The 21,025-nt window shown below is 36.3% G+C and overlaps 1 protein-coding gene across 3 annotated transcripts in view; it reads left to right on the forward strand.

Moving 5' to 3' along the window:
* The window catches only part of dipk2ab (divergent protein kinase domain 2Ab), a 45,643-nt gene extending 26,603 nt beyond the window's left edge, over positions 1-19,040 (forward strand). For all 3 annotated transcript variants that reach the window (XM_067377845.1, XM_067377844.1, XM_067377848.1), the window contains exons 3-4: positions 5,723-6,026; positions 17,408-19,040. In XM_067377845.1, coding sequence (XP_067233946.1) covers positions 5,723-6,026; positions 17,408-17,739 — 636 coding nt within the window. In that variant the 3' untranslated portion in view covers positions 17,740-19,040. The remainder of the gene's footprint in view (positions 1-5,722; positions 6,027-17,407) is intronic.
* The last annotated feature ends 1,985 nt before the right edge of the window (positions 19,041-21,025 follow it).

Raw genomic sequence — 21,025 nt, forward strand, 5'->3', positions numbered from 1 at the left:
GATATAAATACACATGCTAGTAAAATTTGCACACAAATTTTTCCATCTTTACTCATTCATTGTGATTTCCGCCATCTGACTCTTCATATGTAGTGTTACCAAATAATTATCTGACCAGCAGATATCTCTTACAAACAAAACGCACACAACGGACTTGCTCTTGTGTGAGAAGCTGTTGGGAAGGGCATGACATTGTAAAAACTGCAGGTTTACTCTTTTCATCCTCTCCTCTGGAGGAAAGCCATTTGTCTGAGGCCGTTTCATTTTGAGCAGGGTGTGATTCTCTAGAGATCCGCTGGGCACATGGTCTCATTCTCTCTTCTTTGTTCTCTTTTTCTTGGTTTTACCATTTACAGGTTCATTAATTTAATGTGTGACATTTAGCCAAAGTAAACTATTTACATTAGTCGGAAATACTTAAAGGGTTAGTTCACCCAAAAATGAAAATTCTGTAATTACTCACCCTCGTGTCGTTCCACACCTGTAAGACCTTTTTTAATCTTCAGAACACAAATTGAAGATATTTCTGATGAAATCCCAGAGCCCTCTGACCCCTCCATAGACAGCAATTTAATGACCACTTTCCAGGTCCAGAAAGGCAGTAAAGTTATATTTTTAAATTCTTAAATTTTTGATTCAGTTATTATTTTTTCTTATCCATGACTGCAATACTGTTGACGGAAAACTGATACCATAAAGCAGCATCTAGTCAACAACTTTAATGGTATGACAACACTGCACTGTACTGTATACATACCGTTTCGTTGTCTGTTTTAAATCCATTTCTGAAGTGTCCCAATGTGTGCAGTGTCAAAACAAACTCCACAAGGCATCAGTGATTTAGCCTCTAGAGGCCGCTCTCGTACTGTGACAACGAACCCTTCTCATCTGCTCCAGCGATGGACGCAACACAGGAAAAACTATTGGTGTGGATTTTTGCCAATAACCAGTGCTGATTGATTGTTTTTGAAGTCTTTTACCCCCTTTTTTTTGGTGAGAAACATTGAATAAACTTTTAAGTGAGTTTCAGAAAAAAAAGATTATTTTTTTAGCTTGAATTTGGTTCTTTTTAACATAAACTACATCAGAGGTGAGAAAGGAACTTGTTATTGTATGGATAAGAATGGAAATTTTGCACTGATTCTGAGCGGCCACTATCACTTCAGGTGGAGTTGTGCTCCCTCAGCACTTCTGAATGCTCTGAAGTCTCTCTCTCTCTCATAAGCATGCTTCTTAAAAAAAGATAAAGGGAAAGATTTCCACCCAAGCACCTCGTTTTATTAATATTAAAGTTTAGTCAATGTTAAATGAGACCCCAGTTTCCAATTTATTTTGCCACTTCAACGCCTCATCGGTAATGTTAATAACTCCTGGATACTGGATTAGAGTTTTAAGTGCACTGGGGGAACGTCAAATAAGCAGAGCATTTTTCAGCTCTTCATGGACTGAACACGATTAATTACTTGAACTTTTTTCTAAATTATTCCCCAATTATTTCAGTGTTTGCTAGGCGCATCGCTCAAAAATGGGTGAATTGTGAAAAATGAAAGACCGTAAATATGGTTTCGAATCTGTATTTTTCATTATTTTCAACTATACAGTATTCACTATTATTTTGACGCAGTATATCGCATTCAAACATTGATTCTGATACCCAGCAGACAGAAAAAAAGTGCTAATCATTATGACAATGGCAACGTTTAAGATATGAGAGAAGAATTTTTAGTCATATCATTATTTATATATAAATATATATATAATATAGATCAGATAATAGTCCTCTGAAACCCTCTACCTCCCCCAGCTCCACCTGCCAAGATTTGCTATGGGATTTATGAATGTCTATTCATGCAGCAGCAAAATATCTTACTGTGTATCTAATGGCAGTAGCAAGTCTGGTAACACTTTATTTTATAGTCTTTTAACTTGTTGCTTATTAGCATGAAATCATTGTCTTTTGTGTTCATTTGGCACAACACCACAATAATCCACATGTAAAACTATGTGCAGCACACGTTATGGTGACCTTTCCGGGCAAGGAGCGCTAAGCTACTGTCGAATCACAACACAGGAACCGCTGGCACAACCAGAACTCGTTATGTATTTCTGAAGGAGGGACTTCATAGAACAAGGAAGTCATCAGCCCGTTTTTATGACAGTGGAAACAGCGGTATACAGATAAGTAAATTATGTGAAAAATACTTTTTTTTTTTTTTTTTTTTTTTTTTTTTTTTACACTCGAAACATGAACACATGTTATATTGCACACTATAAACACAATCAAAGCTTAAAAAAAAACAAACACGAAAAACGGGACCTTTAAGCTGCACTGAAACTGACATTTGGACCTTCAACCTGTTGTTAATAGTTGAAGTCCACTATATGGAGAAAAATCCTGGAATGTTTTCCTCAAAAACCTTTCTTTCTTCAGTCAAAAATAAATTAAGACAAACATCTTGGATGACATGGGGGTGAGTAAATTATCAGGAAATTAATTCTGAATTGAACTAATCCTTTAACAAAAAATATTTTAGTAGTTGTATGGTATGCATTTTTTATTTTATTTTTTTAATTATATTTTGAAAAATGTCTGCCAATGTTGTTTTGGACCCCGGTGACTCAGGAAATTAATTCTAATCCTTTAATATTTTTTGTGAAAACCACGATACATTTTTTCCAGGATTCTTTGATGAATGGAAAGTAAAAAAGAACATTTATTCAAAATCTTTTTTTCAGGCACAAGTCTTTACTGTCACTTTTGATCAGTTTAATGAGTCCCAGACTGACAGCTGCTGCTGCATGGACTAAGCTATGTAAATGTGCCTGTATATGCTGTAATGCCAAACAGTCTCCAGGCCTCCTTACACATGTCTTTCTTTGGTAAAGGCCACCCTTAACCCTCATTAACAGAGCAAGACTTCAACAAAGCCCAACACAAAAGCTATTGGCGTGCTGTTTCTCTATTCAAATCCTTCTCTTTGAGGTTTGGGAGGTGTATTCCTCCCCTCTCCGTGGATTTCTCCCCCTTCCTTCTGGAGAGCCCCTGATCGAACAAACACAGGAAGTGTGCTGGGAGTGAGCAGCGTTTTGAGGCTTGACTGTTCTCTGCCAATTGACCCAGTCCTCTTAGAGTATTGACCGCCCTTACTCGCAGACTGCATGCCCGCTTCCGCTCTGCTTCGCGCTAATTACTAATATCAGAGTGGGGTAATATTGTTATTATTGCACTCTCCATTTTATAGTGCTTTGGAACAAATTGGATTTGTAGAAATTGTTGGCACGGTTTAGCACTGATTAGAGGGGAGTGTGTGTTTTGTTTACCGTGTGGATTTGTTGGTCTAACTGGAGCGCGGCCTGATAGTTTGAGTCTTATCTCATCTGTCCGTTCTTAGAGGCCACGGCTAAAGAGTCAAAGGCTTAATGCAACATCAAAGCTGTCTAGCCTCTGTGTGTACACTGCTGATAGAAAGACAGATGGAGAGGAAGACGAAGAAGGGGGTCGACAAGACGGAACTGATGAGGGACAATGACATTGTTAATGTGAGAACGAGTGAAATGTAATGTGTTTGGTCATTTGGTCACATGACTGGTTCATTCAGTAGTGGGCTACATAGCTTATTTCAATGACCAAGTAATTATGAATATTTAGCATTTTTACAATTTTGTGGAAATTGAGATGATGCAGTAAAACATCAAAGGCTTTGTACACAATTGGACATGGTAGTATGTGACTTGGTAGTACAATCAAATAGTGAGTAAAAATTATTTTATCTATTAAAGGTGTCCATTTATGCCTCTTTTACAAGATGTAATATACGTCTCTGATGTCTCCAGAATGTGTTTGTGAAGTTTCAACTCAAAATACCCCACAGATCATTTATTATAGCTTGTCAAATTTGCCGTTTTTGTTTGTCCCTTTAAATGCAAATGAACTGCTGCTCCCGCCCCCTTTCCAGAAGAGGGCGGAGCATTAACAGCTCAACAACAGCAAAACTGGAGAATCTCACGCAGCCAAAATGAGGATTGTCAGTAACGGTGTTCAGCCTTACATTGTTCAAACCGGAGTCGACACTGATGGAGAGACTCAGGAAGAAGTTACAACTTTTAGACATTTCTGAATGGTTAGTGGATAAATTGATGTAGTTGCTGTGGAGTTGATTCAACTCATCCACTAGCATGTGCCGTCATGTTCATCTTTTGTGTTGAATTGACCCTCGTTTGTGAAGCAGTCCGGCGTAAAATGGCGGCATCTCAACAACACTCTACTACAACAACTCTTCCTCTTCTCTAAAGCAGCCCAACATGGCCCCGCCCCCTTTGTTGAGTGTTCTCGGGGGTGGGGTTTATGTAAATTTCAGGGTTAGTGATGTCACCAACCCGGGAAGAAGCTCGATTAGAGCAATTTCTGTAAAAGAAAATATCTCCCTTTGCATTGAACTTTGAGCATTGTAACTTGGTCACTATTATTGATGTTGGACACTTATTGAGATCCAATTGCATCTTGTGGGTACTGCCATCACCCCAAACTTCAGTATGCATGCAATACCCAGATAAGATATTGTGCAAAAAAACACTTCATACTGCAAAAATGACACCCATGTATGGTAGTATGCCATTCTGAATGCTCCATTTGTGTTCTCCCGTTCTTCATTACTAAGTGCGTAACAAAAAAGCTCTCAGACTGAACTGCAGACGTTTTATTCTGCATCCTTTTACTGATTGTATGTTTTTAAATAATATGTGTATAGTGAAATATTAATGAGACTCTACATTAAATTTTAACCAGATTCTGAGGCAGATTAAACTAGACTATTAAATTTCTCTGACTGTGAAATAAAAGGGAATCCAGTTGCAGTTGTACGCCTTTTTCCCCTTGCACAGCGCTGTCTGTCAATATCAATGAAGCTAGTGTGAGTCATTTGAGGAGCTCGGGAAAAAAAAAGCAGGTGAAATTATTGCTGAATATCAACTGTAAGTTCCCAGAGCAAAACAAGACGGAGGTTTTGTACATTTCAAATATGAATCATTAGAATAGAGTGGCACTCTGATTGAATAAAACAGATTGTGTGTCCTGGACAGTGAATGTATTTGGTTTTTCCTTTTATTTAGCTCTAATTTGTGCTCTTTCATATCGAATTGACTCTGCTCTTCCATGCCGCGGTAGATGGAATAGACAGAGAAGCTGTAATGAGACGTGCCCCACTCAAGGCCCTGAGAGACCAACCCAGTTACTGGGGTACAGCTGCTTTACTTGCCTCATTTGTTTATATCTGAAGAGGCTAGAAATGTAAAGTCACAACTGACAGATGCCTCCCCAGCATCCACGATTTTCCTGCCTCGATGTGAGTCAGACAAAACGAGCATCGTATTAAAATAATAACCTGCTGTTTTGCATGCAATTGATGCTGTGTTTTTCCCCCTCTTCAAGTAGCCCTCCTACCAGAGCTGTTAGCTTTCATCTCAACATTCAATTCCGTCGTCTGGACACCAGAAGCATTGCCATCAGCATTGAAACCAATCTCAATTCCCCATAGTCCAATTTACTGTTGTTCTATAAAAGTTCATATGGAGTAGCCAACTTAGTTTGGCCGAAGAAACGTTTTCATTTCAACTTGACGTTTGTTGAAGGGGTACGATGGGAATTACGAAAACTCACTCAGTAGGGTCTTTTAACTGTTATTGAGCATAAACTCCAAATCGATCCCTTGTGTGCTTTTCTCAGAGTTTCCCTTCAGATGAAGGCTGGCCGTTTGCGAAGTACCTGGGTGCTTGCGGGCGAATGGTGGCAGTGAACTACGTGGGCGAGGAGCTGTGGAGTTTCTTCAATGCTCCCTGGGAAAAGAGAGTAGACCTGGCCAAGCAACTGATGGACATTGCTGAGCAGCTGACCAACAACGACTTCGATTTTGCTCTCTACCTGCTGGACGTCAGCTTCGATAACTTCGCCGTGGGCCCGCGGGACGGGAAGGTCATTGTGGTGGATGCGGAGAATGTTGTGGTGGCCGACAAGAGGTTGATCAAACAGAGTAAGTAAATAGATTTCCCCCTTTCTTACATGTACAGTACATCACATTATCTGCACACAGTGACAGCTGCATCCTACTTGCAAATTTGCTCCCCCATGTATACAATACACATAAATATGTGTACAAAAATGAACATTTGTACTGATGACCATTTCTTAGACATATAGGTTTAGTATGGGGAACACATATTCACTATCTACTATGACTTTTGCCTCAATAAACTCCTAATTTACGGCTTATTAATAGTAAGGTAGTTGTTGTAGTGTTAAGGTTGGACTAGGATTAAGGGATGTAGAATATGGTTATGCAGAAAAAGGCATTAATATGTGCTTTAGTACTAATAAACAGCCAATATTGTAGTAATATTCATGATAATAAGCAACTAGTTAAACATGAGAATTGTTCCCCATACTAAAGTGTCACCATCATATACACCTTGTGTTGTTCCAATCTTTTATGACTTTTTCTTTAATCTATTGATTGTTTTTCCCCATGCAATTGAAATTAATGTGAACTGGAGCATTCTAGGATTAAAAAAAAAACACCCCAAAGCACCATAGAGGCACCATAAAAGTAATCCATATAGCCATATGGGCTGCTGCTGAATTACAAGTTTTCTGAAGTCATACGATTGCTTTGTGTAATGAACAAACCAACAAAGTGATTCTCTCCATTGAGATGTTAACTGCTGCCATTAGATCACTGGGTATGTTGATTTTGAGATGAATCAGTCAGTGATTCTGTGCAACAAGTCAAAATAGTAAATTGAAAACACAAGACTTTATTTAACCGTGCATCAGTATTTTGGCTTGTTCTACACAAAAAAGACTTGGAATATAGTGCACAGACCCATATAGACTACTTATGTGGTGTTGTTCATCCTTGTGAATAACATAAAATTATACCTATAAAATGATAAGATAAAAATTGTCATGTTGTTCCCCTGTATGATATTACAATGTTTTAAAGGTGCCCTAGATTCAAAAATTGAATTTATCTTGGCATAGTTGAATAACAAGAGTTCAGTACATGGAAATGACATACAGTGAGTCTCAAACTCCATTGTTTCCTCCTCCTTATATAAATCTCATTTGTTTAAAAGACCTCCGAAGAACAGGCGAATCTCAACATAACACCGACTGTGACGTAACAGTTGGGGTAACTAATATGTACGACCCCAATATTTGCATATGCCAGCTCATGTTCAAGGCATTAGACAAGGGCAGCCAGTATTAACGTCTGGATCTGTGCACAGCTGAATCATCAGACTAGGTAAGCAAGCAAGAACAATAGCGAAAAATGGCAGATGGAGCAATAATAAATGACATGATCCATGATTACATGATATTTTTAGTGATATTTGTAAATTGTCTTTCTAAATGTTTTGTTAGCATGTTGCTAATGTACTGGTAAATGTGGTTAAAGTTACCATCGTTTCTTACTGTATTCACGGAGACAAGAGCCGTCGCTATTTTCATCATTAAACACTTGCAGTCTGTATAATTCATAAACACAACTTCATTCTTTATAAATCTCTTCAACAGTGTAGCATTAGCCGATAGCCACAGACCACAGCCTCAAATTAATTCAGAATCAAATGTAAACATCCAAATAAATACTTTACTCGCATAATCCGACGCATGCATGCAGTATGCATGACGAACACTTTGTAAAGATCTATTTTGAGGGTTATATTAGCTGTGTAAACTTTGTTTATGCACTGTTTAAGGCAAGTGCAAGCTCCAGGGTGGAGAGCGTGCGATTTAAATGGGCCGCAACCTGAATCGGTGCATTTCTAATTATGCGCCAAAATAGGCCGTTAAAAAAAAATAATTTAAAATAAATCAATGGGGTATTTTGAGCTGAAACTTCAGACACATTAAGGGGACACCTTAGACTTATATTAAATCTTGTAAAAAAACATTCAATGGCACCTTTAATATTTTTTTTTTTTTTTTTTTTTTTTTTTGTCCTTACAATGAAAGTCACCGGGGTCCAAAAGAACATTGGCAGACATTTTTCAAAAAAAATAATAAATTGCATACAATAAAAGTTTGGAACTACTAAAATATTTTTTGTTAATTTCCTGATTATTTACTCACCCCCATGTCAGATGTTTATGTCTTTCTTTCTTCAGGCGAAAAGAAATTAAGGTTTTTGATAAACATCCCAGGGTTTTTCTCCATATAGTGGACTTCACTGGGGTTCAACGGGTTGAAGGTCCAAATGTCAGTTTCAGTGCAGCTTCAAAGAGCTCCACATGATCGCAGATGAGAAATAAGGGTCTTATCTAGTGAAACGATTTCTTTTTGACTGAAGAAAGAAAGACATAACCATCTTGGATGGCATGAGGGTGAGTAGATTATCAGGGAATTTTAATTCTGAACTCAACTAATCCTTTTAATTGGAATAAAGCAAAAATAACATAAAATACAAATATTAGGTGGAAAACTTAAACTTTAAACTTTTAACATAAATTTAGAAATATTCTCCATGTAACTAACTGAAATAAAATATATTAAAGTACTAAAATTACTAAAACTGAAATAAAAAGCTAAATAGAAAAATTAAAGTACAAAATTTATACAGATAACAAAAGCACATCACTAAATTTTAAATTAAAAATGAATCTAGATAAAATTCTAAATATTAATACATACACTTAATAGTATAAAATTAATTCTAAAATGACAGGTATTTTTTTTTTTTCAAATAAATGCCTCTTTTTTTTATTTTTACTCATTTAAATGTACATTTAAAATATGCTTTTATCCAAAGCAACTTACAAATGAGGAGAACAATAGAAGCAATCAAACCAACAATAGGGCAGCAATATGTAAGTGCTGTGACAAGTCATGGGTGGAAACACAAAGAAATAATTTCTCATTCATTTCTGCATGTAATGACCAAGTAGTGACCAGTTGTGCTGATGTTCTACATACAATCATTCACTCAAGGTGCATTATAATCCCCGCTAAACACCTGTAGGACTCAGAATGACGCAGAAAGTGCTGTTATAAACCCAGCACGCGAGTTTCGAGCACGTCACCAGCGCATAGAGACGTGTGCCTCTGTGTTTTGTGACCAAAATCTCAGGGGAGATTCCCAACAGCAGATAGAACACCATTCAGGGAACAAGGTTTGTTCCTGAAAGCCTGAGATGGAATACGTGTCTATGTGCGGGTGTGTGTGTGAGAGACTCACACGTGAGGACAGAGTGACGCCAGTTGGTTCTTTCTTCAATGGCGACTTGTCGCGGTGCCAAAAGCCTCACAGAAGAAGCTCTGTCATTTAAGTGGGAGTGAGCCCTCGAGGGGAGGGTGTCCCCTTTTACCAGTCAAACAGCTCTGCGAGGATGAATTTAAATTGTTTTAGCTCAGCTTTGAAATGGTACTAAAGCACTGTTTTTACAAGCTAGCTTAAGGACATTGCTTTTCATTCACAAATAATTACCTTTAAGTTTTGTAATTATGTGCATAGAAAACATTCTCATGCAAAGTGTTCACTGCATTCACAACAGGTGCGGATGCACTAGGACTGCACGATATTGGGGGAGAAAAAAAAAAAAACTGACATTGCAATATGAAAACAGTTCTAGAATGATTGAGGTGATTTTGTTGAGTGAATCTGCATAGAAGATAAACAAATTGCAAGCATTACATAAATACAGTAGTACAAAGATGCAAATGAAATAAACAGTGTTTTGTTTTTTAGGAAAGTTAACTATTCAGGTACTGAAATAATTAAATGATTAAATAATCAAATGTAAAATAACACTGCATAGTCTTTAACATATAAATTAAATATAATTAATCTTTGTTAAAGCTATAAAATTGATTTTCTCTTTGTATTTTGTTTCATTTACATCAGACAGCAGCAGGAATATTGGGCTGCTGTCACTTTAAGACCGAATGCACGGATCCAATACAATATGCATCCATTTTTTTTAAATTGTTTGTTCACGTAAGCTGTATGTGACTGCGTTTACATGGACACTTGCTGAGAAGTGTATTTAACATTATTTTCCGTGTATGAAGTAAATATAAGACAAAGTTTGGTTCGTTATTCTGTCACAGGCATTTTTAAATGAATCAAATATATTTTTTAAGATTTGCTGTCTTATTAACAGCTATATATATATATATATATATATATATATATATATATATATATATATATATATATATATATATATATATATATATATATATATATATATATATATATATATATATATATATATATATATATAATAAATATTCTTCCTCATTTAATGAAAAGAATCCACATACGATGTGTTACACCGTGTCCTAACCGAACGTGATGTGATAACATTCCACAAACAATTTGTCTGTCCACACCAGACATGACTATGTGATGGGGCTGGGTAAAAAAAAAATATTTATTCTCATTTTTACAAACCGATATCGGTTCTTAAATCCCAAGAATTGATTAATCTAGTCTGTTTTCAGTTGATGAATGAACAGAACATCTCATTTCCCATCCAATAAATCACAATAATCTTTGTGCTTTGTTACTTTTGATATGAAGCAAAGTCTCAGATTTCAAATGACGTCCATCTTATTATGAGATTCAAAAAATAAATACCGTTTTGGCGCTGTTTAGTGTGGCGTGACAGATCGCTTTAGCGCATCAGTTAAAGAGAAGCATGTGCTCATCCTCTCCTCTGCTTTAATACCAGTTACAGTGAAATAAACATGCATGAACATCTGAAGGTATGTTAAAAGATACAGTACAACTTACTGAAATCTGTATCATGTCTCATGTAATCGCTCAATCAGTGCTTCAACCTCAGAAAGACGTCAATAAAACAGCTTGTAACGTCACATTTACATATTCAGTGACCATAAACTCATTAGTCAGCTAGAAAAGTGAACTCTAGAGTGCATAATTCTGATAAATATAGCTATGCACGTTACATATATTCATTATAATTTTTAATGTTGTTCAATATTTAATGCATGTTTGAATAAATCGGTTATGACAGCCGCGATTTAAAAGTTTATTTCAAAAAACGAATTGGAGTAGAAATATGATTATGTAAGTCTAAACTTAATTTATTATAAAAAAAAAATAAAAAAAAAAAATCACTGAGTGTAATTTAAGTGTTAAATAAGTTAAATTTAACCTTCAATATTATTATAGTAGTACCAAATGACTCCCATGTGTAGTTTTTTTTTCCTCTAGAAAATTTGGCATATACTGTAACTGATCCAAAATAATCAATATCGAATCGAATCAAAATCATAATTGAATCGAAAGCATGTGAATAGAAATCAAATCAATTCATGAAAATTGTCAATTGAATTGTCCATTGTTGCTTTCAGTAAGACAAACAGAATGATATTCAAACTCACATTAGATGCTTTTAACATTAAATAAAGCCCATAAACAGTGCCTGAGATTATCATGATCACACTTTGTGGTGTTCTTCCAGCCTTGACGTTGCAGAAAAATAGAAACCATTTCTAAAATAGAATTGTTGCTGTTGCAGCTAGTTAGGACAAAAACTCTGTTTAACATGAAAAAATACTTTTTATCATGTGTCATGGCATCACATCTGGTTAGGACACATCTTTGAGCAGCAGATATAGAACATTTTGAGTATTTGGTGTTCTAGATCATGCAGCTGTTATCAGGCACAATTATTTGACTTTAGTAGGGGTAGTAAAGGGATGTGCAGTATCGACTAGTCGATTAGTGTGATCGACTAGTGAGTTTATATTTTAGTGTTGGTGCTTCTTTACAGCCACATAGTTCTTAAATAATTAAGGGATGCAATTCTCTGAGTTTTGCCTGCTGATAGTAGGCAGTGCTGTAGCACGGTAAAACCCTCTCATCTCTTACTTAATCTAATTTAAAGCAGCACCGCTACAGCCATCAAAGCACCACACACCGTCTAAAACAATAAATGAAGACACTCAATGTCAGACTTCAAATCGTCTCTTTTGATCACCCAGTGAGCGCTCAGATTATTGAAGTGCATCATTCTGCAGCCGCGACGTGTCGATCTCAATATGAGTCGCTCTTGAGAGGATTTTGATAGTTTTGTACAATTGGTTATAGTTATTTTGCCTGCTTATTTGTTGGATTACCCTATTGAATGGATGTGCTTAGTTTCCATAAATCCCTGAAAAAATGTGTCTGAATGGGGTTTTGTGGATCTGACGCAGCCTAATTAATTACACAGGGCTCCCTCAACACTGACTAGTCGATTGTGATAATTGGTTGTTTTGCACAACCCTAATAGAAAGACAATTGATAAAAAAAACCTTAAAAACAAGATAAATCTAAAGTTTTCTTTAAAGGCACGATATGAGATTTTTGGATTAAAATATTAAAAAAACCACAAGAACACTGTTATATTTTTTGTTGACTTGTGTACTTAAATTATCCCAAATGTTTTCAACATTTAAATCCAGAGAAATCAGCAATTTTAATTGTATTGTCTGTCAATCCGGTTTACCCTCGATTTCCAGTTTTACTTCCGTAGAAACCATGGAAACATCAAAGACGCTTTAATATATATTCCCCTGGTTTCACAGACATGTTTTGTCAGTGCCATTGTTTTGTCTCAAGATGCACACCAGTAATGTTTTTCTTTTCTAAGGTACGTTTATAAAAATGGCCTAATCCTGGCTTAATCTAAGCCCTGTCTGTGAAACCTATGTGCTTTATTAGACAGATGAGCAACTTTTTGGATACCTTTATCGACAGAAAACTTTCAGTTTCGTTTAACCTTGAATATTATTAAAAATAGAGAATGACCTGCATTCACAGCATTTCTCTCGCCTGAATTCAGGTTCTTCTCATCCTCTGAATCCCCTCCATCTCTTCCCTTCTCCTTTTTGTCTTTACAAACACATCATCCTAATATGTGCTGTATTATGACTGGACAAGACATCCGCCCATTGCCAGGCTGGAAGGAAGCTACTAGATCATCTTTAGCAGGCCAAGGAGACAAATGTGATTGTGAGCGTCAGTGGAGCGGAGCCGTGTTTCAGATCGAAATTCATTTTAGGCTGTGGCTTTCCCTGCATCGCTGGTCTAGACAAACATTCTGTTTCCAAGACTTCTGCTGGGCTCTCTCCAAAGCACTGCAGATAATTTCATTACGGATCTGCGGATCAATGTTGCTTTGTGCTCTTTAAATAGTGCACTGGAACTTGCAGCCTAATTGACTGGCCTTTGTACCATCAATTGTTCGTTCATAACAAAGGGGCACAGTTGTCGAAATGTGTTTCTACGTCAAATTCTTGATGCAATGCTAAACTTCCTGCTGAGTCTGATTACAATGACTGCCATTCACAATCAACTGTTTAAAATTGTGATTCATCAATAAGTTGGCATTTAAACTGGATTTAGAAAAAAACATAAGAACCAGCATACAACAAATAAAAAATAGCTGATTATTCAGAGTGATATCTACCGATAGTTTGGGGGTTCTGCCTTTTATACCTTCTTTTAAATTTGATGATAATTTTATTAAAATAATTAAAAAATTTTAATAATTAAGCATTATATTTTTAATTATTAAATTTAATAAAATGCAAAAAAAAAAAAAATTCTCTCCATTTCATCAACTTGTTTTAGAGTAACTGGAAACACATTACTCAAATTAATATTGACACGCATTAACTAAATTCTGAAGATTAAATTAATATTTCTGAATGTTATTGATTCATATAATTACTAATATTGAACATCAAACTGGTTTGTTAACATTTTCTTCACACAAATCACAAATTCAGCGCATTTTCCTTCCCCTTTTTTGATTGACAGGATATATCAGCCCCGACGATCAGCTGTTTTTAAACTATCAGTGTGAAAATTCGCTTTCTGCTAGTTGGGAGTGTTACTTTTAAAATGTATTCCACTAAAGATTACAGAAAATATTATGAAAAATGTAATTCAATGGGACTAATCTAAATAATTTGAAATACTTTGTAGATTTTTTTTTCTTTTAAAGTCCCCCTGTAGTCATTTTTTTTAAAATATATATATATATATATATTATTAAAAATCATCTTTGTTCACCAAAATGACATATTTAAACTTTTTCCTGTGGGAAAAAAAAAAAAAAAAAAAAAAGTAAAAAATCATGCCTTTAAAATAGCTTGAATGTAATTGTAAGGGTGTACCTTGCTTCATTTACTATGCGCAGATCTATGAATATGCTAATTAGCCCCGCCTCCACTCACTCACACGAGTTCTCAGTACCAATTTCAATACCATAGCAAAAACGATTGAAACACACTCATTTGCAAAAAAGACATAAATAAAACAATTAAAAAACAAAAACTAAATTGTTGCAGCAAAGACGTATGTAACAGATTTGTGCATTTAGAGGCGAGAAGATCACACATCAGTCACACAGGCCGACATCTCCCAGAGTAAATGACATCTCTTCACATTGGCGCTCAGCGTCTGCAGATCTGTGTTGAGCAGTGATTGAGTTTAGGCAGTGTTCTGGGGCCTGAGGCAGAGCTGGACGCCGGAAACACAGATTGAGTCATCGGAGTGGCAGGAGTGCATTGAGGTTCTCAAACATGATTAGGGGTTGGCATCTCCTGGGTTGTTTCACTCTAATCAATTTGATCATTAATGCAACTCCAAAGAGTTTCTCATCATAGAGAATGTTATTTATTTGCCCTGGTTGCCAGGTCCTTGAAACATAATTGTGGAGATGAAGGTTGTATGCGGCCGGTGTTCTGGGTAGAGAAAACGGCCAATTTGTGTCCCTTTATTAAGGAAGGAACATGATGTACTTCAGAAATGTCCACCTGATTGCTTCTGTGCAATTTCTAAGTCACAAATTGCTCTCTTGGTCCAGCGACTGATATTTTCATTGTGTTCGAACTGAATGAGTGTGTCCAAATATGATTTATAAAAAACAAAAATTGTTTTCAATTTTAAAATGAAAAATACTGGACTTTTTCAAAATGTCAAACCTAAAAAAAAAAAAAAAAAAAAAAAATCAATTAATGATATAATTGTGCAGAGACACAATAAGTAAAATGTGTTATTTCGTGTTGCAGAATAGGTGCAATTGAGTCAATAACATAAAGGAAATCTTGTTTATGATTGTGGATTGTAAAACATGCCAAATTAGTAGAAATGTCCTCCTTGTATTCATGTTGAAAATATATTGTTTAAAAAAAACGTTTATACTATTTTTATACCAGATTTAATTTAATGACTCTAAGGATGTCATGCAGTGTAACCAAGTAAATATATATATATATATATATTTTATACATATCTTAATTTTTTTATTATTATAAAAAAAAACTTGCGTGTAATTTAAGTGTTTGTATACAAAGCAGTTGATTTTAACCTTCGGTATTATAGTAATGTAGCACCAACTGAATTTTTTTTTTTCCTAGAGAAAATTTGCCATTAACTGTACATGATTATATATTCAAATTAATCGATAACGATTTGAATCGGAATTGAATCGCAAGCTTGTGAATCAAAATCAAATCATGAAATTTGTCAATGCTGACTTAGTATTTGTCAAGATGTGGTAGTTTTCCAGAAGCAGTTTTGTTTAAAACAAAATCTAAGATATATATATATATATTTTCCATTATGATCTCAGAGATATTGGCCAATAAATCTAAATCCAAATTTGTTCTCATTATATTTTATGTAGCCTATATAACAGACTTGCACTGCACATGTTGCAATTAACCGTATTTTCCTTTTTGGAGTGATTTCAATCATATTTCAAGCAATTCAAAACCATCATGGTGTACAGTGTACATCTGAAGCATCTCAGCTGAAATAGTACAGCTTTAATCGGCTTTAATATATTGATAACATTAAAGGTGCTATCGAGCGTTTTTTTACAAGATGTAATATAAGTCTAAGGTGTCCCCTGAATGTGTCTGAAGTTTCAGCTTAAAATAAAGATTTATCTTTTTTTTTAACTGCCTATTTTGAGGCATAATTAGAAATGCGCCGATTCAGGTTGCGGCCCCTTTAAATGCTCACGCTCCCCGCCCCCCCGGAGCTCGCACTTGCTTAAACAGTGCATAAACAAAGTTCCCACAGCTAATATAACCCTCAAAATGGATCTTTACAAAGTGTTCATCATGCATACTGCATGCATGCATCAGATCATGTGAGTATAGTATTTATTTGGATGTTTACATTTGATTCTGAATGAGTTAGAGGCTGTGCTCCGTGGCTAATGGCTAATGCTACACTGTTGAAGAGATTTGCAGAGTGTATAATTCATAAACACAACTTCATTCTTTATAAGTGTTTAATGATGAAAATAACGACAGTCTTGTCTCTGTGAATACAGTAAGAAACGATGGTAACTTTAACCACATTTAACAGTACATTAGCAACATGCTAACGAAACATTTAGAAAGACAATTTACAAATATCACTAAAAATATCATGATATCATGGATCATGTCAGTTATCGCTCCATCTGCCATTTTTTGCTATTGTTCTTGCTTGCTTACCTAGTCTGATGATTCAGCCGTGCACAGATCCAGACGTTAATACTGGCTTGTGTAATGCCTTGAACATGGGCTGGCATATTCAAATATTGGGGGCATACATATTAATGATCCCGACTGTTACGTAACAGTCGGTGTTATGTTGAGATTCGCCTGTTCTTCGGAGGTTTTTAAACAAATGAGATTTATATAAGGAGGAGGAAACAATGGAGTTTGAGACTCACTGTATGTCATTTCCATGTACTGAACTCTTGTTATTCAACTATGCCAAGATAAATTCAATTTTTAATTCTAGGGCACCTTTAAAAATCAACATATATATCAGCTGATACTGATATGGTGGCTGATATATCATGCACATAAAGCCACCGTTCAGTACTAAATTGAGTTTTTGTCGCTGCTTATTGCACTCAAACAGTCGAATACACTCAAATTAGTGTCAATGCCGGTCTTGTCGAGTATTCACATAATTGCAGTCAGTATGTTTTAAGTGAATGTAAACAGTTGAGAAAGAAAACGCATGTGTAACAGTATAATGGATCTGTGTGTCAGATCTTATAATTTGGCAGCAGGTTTATTAGGCTGCTGTCACTTTGAGATAATATTAAAAATATCTATATGGTAGTTTTCTCCCATGGTATCGGTGTAAAAATTGTGGCCAATGAAAATGCTGGCTAGTAACTTTGGAAAACCACTAGCAACAGTGGCTGGTGAGCAAAAAAGTTAATGTCAAGCACTGATTGTATGCATGAATTGCAGTTTTTTTCTTTTTAATATTATTGACCCAGTTAGTTTGAAACTTGTCATATTCTTTACAAAAACCTATAAAACATACAAATCATCAACTGCTGCAATTTTACTCTTGTTTCTGTCATCTTCCTCTAGATAAGCCTGAGAACTACGACGTCTGGTACGAGAGCAAGTTTGAGGAATGCGACAAGGAGGCCTGTCTTTCCTTCTCTAAAGACATGTTGTGTTCGCGGGTCACGGTGGATCACAACTATTACGCCATCTGTCAAAACCTGCTTTCACGATATGCTACGTGGCGGGGCAGCTCCGGTGGACTTCTTCACGACCCCCCGCCACACATAGCCAAAGACGGCCAGCTTGAAGCCCTGTTGGACGAGTGTGCCAATCCCAAAAATCGGTACGGCCGCTTCCAGGCAGCTAAAGAACTGCGTGATTACTTAACCCAGCTAAGCGGCACCGCTAGGTAATGACCGTCCATGCCTGTCAATGCTCAACGTTCACTCATCAATGTCCGACGATGTCTTCAGGGTTTGGGGATCCCCATTAGACTTACGACAGAACCGTCTCTCTGTAACTCTATTTCAGACCAATCGTCCATCACTACAATCTGTTGTGTACATTTTGTTTCTCTTACATTAATCTTTAAATTATTGAAATGTCTTTGGTTCATTGCTTTTATTCAATGGTTTATTTTGCAATAAAGGCAGCGGTGACACTGGGAAAGGCAGCTTGGGAAGCATTAACTCTGTCCAAAACTTTTTAGCGAACGTCTTCTGCCTAATTGATTCACTTACATTCCAGGAAGAATGAGTTTGGCACAAAGCATAATTTTGAGATGGTAGAGAGGATGTGGAAATCTGTACATAATTAGAGCAGATTGGAGGGGAAATTGCTTTGCATATACCAAAGAGTCTGGTTCAATGTAACTCAAACCTCTGAACTAAAAGGGCAGAGCCTTTCGCTAAAAATTTAGCATAGTCAAACCGCCAGAATTACCCCAGAGCGGATTCATGGATGTGGTTAGACTTGTTACAAAGATTTGTGTTTGTATTAATCAAGCAAAGTCCAGAGAGGGCCACAATGAATCCAAATTACGTGGCACTATTAAATCAGAGCGGTCCTGGTCTCTAATTGGCCGTTAACTATAAATAATGCACCGGCACATGGCGTGATGCAGCGCTAACTCCTCGACGTGTGAACGTGCATCTGAAACTTTCTATCTTTAAAATCCATCTTAACATTTCAATTTCACAGCTCTGCAATTGAATTAATCAAAATTTAATTAAATGTCTCTAACACTTAAGATCATTTAACTTTGAGCCATCCGCCTGCTGTTTTTCCCCCTCTCTGGTTTGATTTTGCACTTGGTGGACCAATGAATTAGATCAGTATGCTAATGAGTATGCGTTAGATAATGAAGTACGCTAGCGCTTGACTGACAGCATCACTCCATTGAGCATGGATTTTGAAAGCTAGCTAATCACTTTCAACTTGATGCTTCTTCCAGAGCAAATGAATGAATGAATTAAGATTTTAATCTTTTTATTTCCATGTTTGAGTTCTGGCTGGTCAGGCCCTGAAGAGTCAAAGCAATAAGTGTCAATCAGCCATTATCACTGAAGATCCCTCTGCTCTTGTCCAATCTAAACCGGTGACCAGATGGCCTCTTTGGATGTTGGCACGTGAGAGATTTTTTGCGTGCATAAGTAACTGTCCGCTTTTGTACTGTACTTCTGTTTCAGTTGAGTATTATATCAGCTGTGTCTGATTTTACTGTGCCTTTCATTCAGAAGTTGTATTTACAACTTTTTAGTCTGTTTAAATATTAAATAAATGAGTATATATATATATATATATATATATATATATATCTCTATCTCTATATATATACTTCCAGTGTCTGTTTTATTTTTGTTGTTATATTGCTTTGAATCTCATTGATTTAGATTAGAATTTGTAGAGAAGTTCAGGCATTTAAACGTTCTTGTTTAAACATGTTTGTTAACAATTACATGTCATAACAACAGTGTACCTAAACAGAGGGGTTCCTGCATTTTTCTGGACTTATTAATATATTTAAGGAGCAGATGTGAGTGTCTTTACTGACACGTTCATTTGGGTGTGGAGGCCGACTTGTAAGCTCAGTTCCAAAACGAAGTGAGCTGCCTTGCTGTCTACTACCTAGGTCACATCCTTCCAAATGAAACTTGGAAGAATGTTGGTAACCAGACAGTTGATGGTAGCCATTGATTTCCATAGTGTTATTTTTCCTACAATGGAAGTCAAATGCTACCATTACCAACATTCTTCAAAATATCTTCTTTTTAGTTCAACAGAAGAAAAACTCATACAGGTTTGAAACAACATACGGGTGAGTAAATGATGACAGAATGTTCATTTTTGGGTGAACTATCCCTTTTAAGTGACTGACTTTTCATCAGCAGTAACTCAAGTGCAGCACACAGGATACGTGATTTTTTTTTTTTTTTTTTTTCTTCTTTTCCAATTTCAATTGTCGTGATTGCTATGCACTAATAAAGGGTTAGTTCACCCAAAAATGACAATAATCCCATGATTTATTCACCTTCAAGCCATCCTAGGTGTATATGACTATCTTTTTTCAGACTAACACAATCGGGTTAGAATTTTGAAGCCAAAAAAAATGCATCCATCCATCATAAAAGTATCCATATGGCCCCAGGGGGTAAATAAATGCCTTATGAAGTGAAGCAATTGGTTTTTGTAAGAAAAATATCCATATTGAAAACTTTAACTATAATGACTGGCTTCCGGCAGATGGCCGTACGCATTGATTTGCGGCGGAAGAGTGACCTCTGACCTGACGCATGACGTAATGACGAGCATGGAAGTGCAGAGGATAGAGCAAAACAAAACACCGGTCACAGATTATAAGTCTAAAATAATAATTTTTAAAGAGAAATGTTGAAGGATTTCGATAGAAGAGAAGAGGAGCTTGAGTTTGTTGCACAACCCTATTTGGCTACTTTGGATAATTTGGATACTTTTATGATGGATGGATGCATTTTTTTTGGCTTCAAAATTCTAACCCGATTGTGTTAGTCTGAAAAAAGATAGTCATATACACCTAGGATGGCTTGAGGGTGAGTAAATCGTGATCATTTTTATTTTTGCATGAACAATCCCTTTAATATCCTTATATACTTCCAAAAAAAAAAAAAAAAATAAACGGGTGACTTCATTTTGAACAAAATTAGACCAAAAAGGAATTTGCTTGGAGTTTGTTTCAAGAGTTCGAAACTTTCTGGAAAAGTTCGCTCCGACTGATACACATTTTCAAACTACCACTGTATCCGTGGTGATAAACGGTAGGTGTGTGCTCAGCTCCGCCGCCTTTGATGTGAAAATAATGCTGCGTTCCAGGCAGGTTTTTGAGCCCGTAAAGTCACGACTTCAAATCGCGACTCACAACTTTGTAGCGTTCCAGGAAAGTCATGCCAAACTGCGTAAAAGTGTAAACAAACCAACATGGCGGACCTTGTTTACTCGTTGCTTATTTGAGGGAAACAGAGGAGGAAAACGGCACATAAGGCAAGAGAAGCTCTTATATATTATTTTGCCGTGCGCTGAACACCGCATTCGTAGGGGCAGCCATTGTTGTTTCACGGGCTATGTGACGTCAGAACCCGTAACCAGGAGTACATCTATTCCAGGCAACCCGTAACCCGTGTTTTTCCAACCTTCTACCCGTGAAAGTGCACTGGAACTGTAGTC

The sequence above is a fragment of the Chanodichthys erythropterus genome, chromosome 23 (assembly GCF_024489055.1).
Source record: "Chanodichthys erythropterus isolate Z2021 chromosome 23, ASM2448905v1, whole genome shotgun sequence".
Lineage (NCBI taxonomy): Eukaryota > Metazoa > Chordata > Actinopteri > Cypriniformes > Xenocyprididae > Chanodichthys > Chanodichthys erythropterus.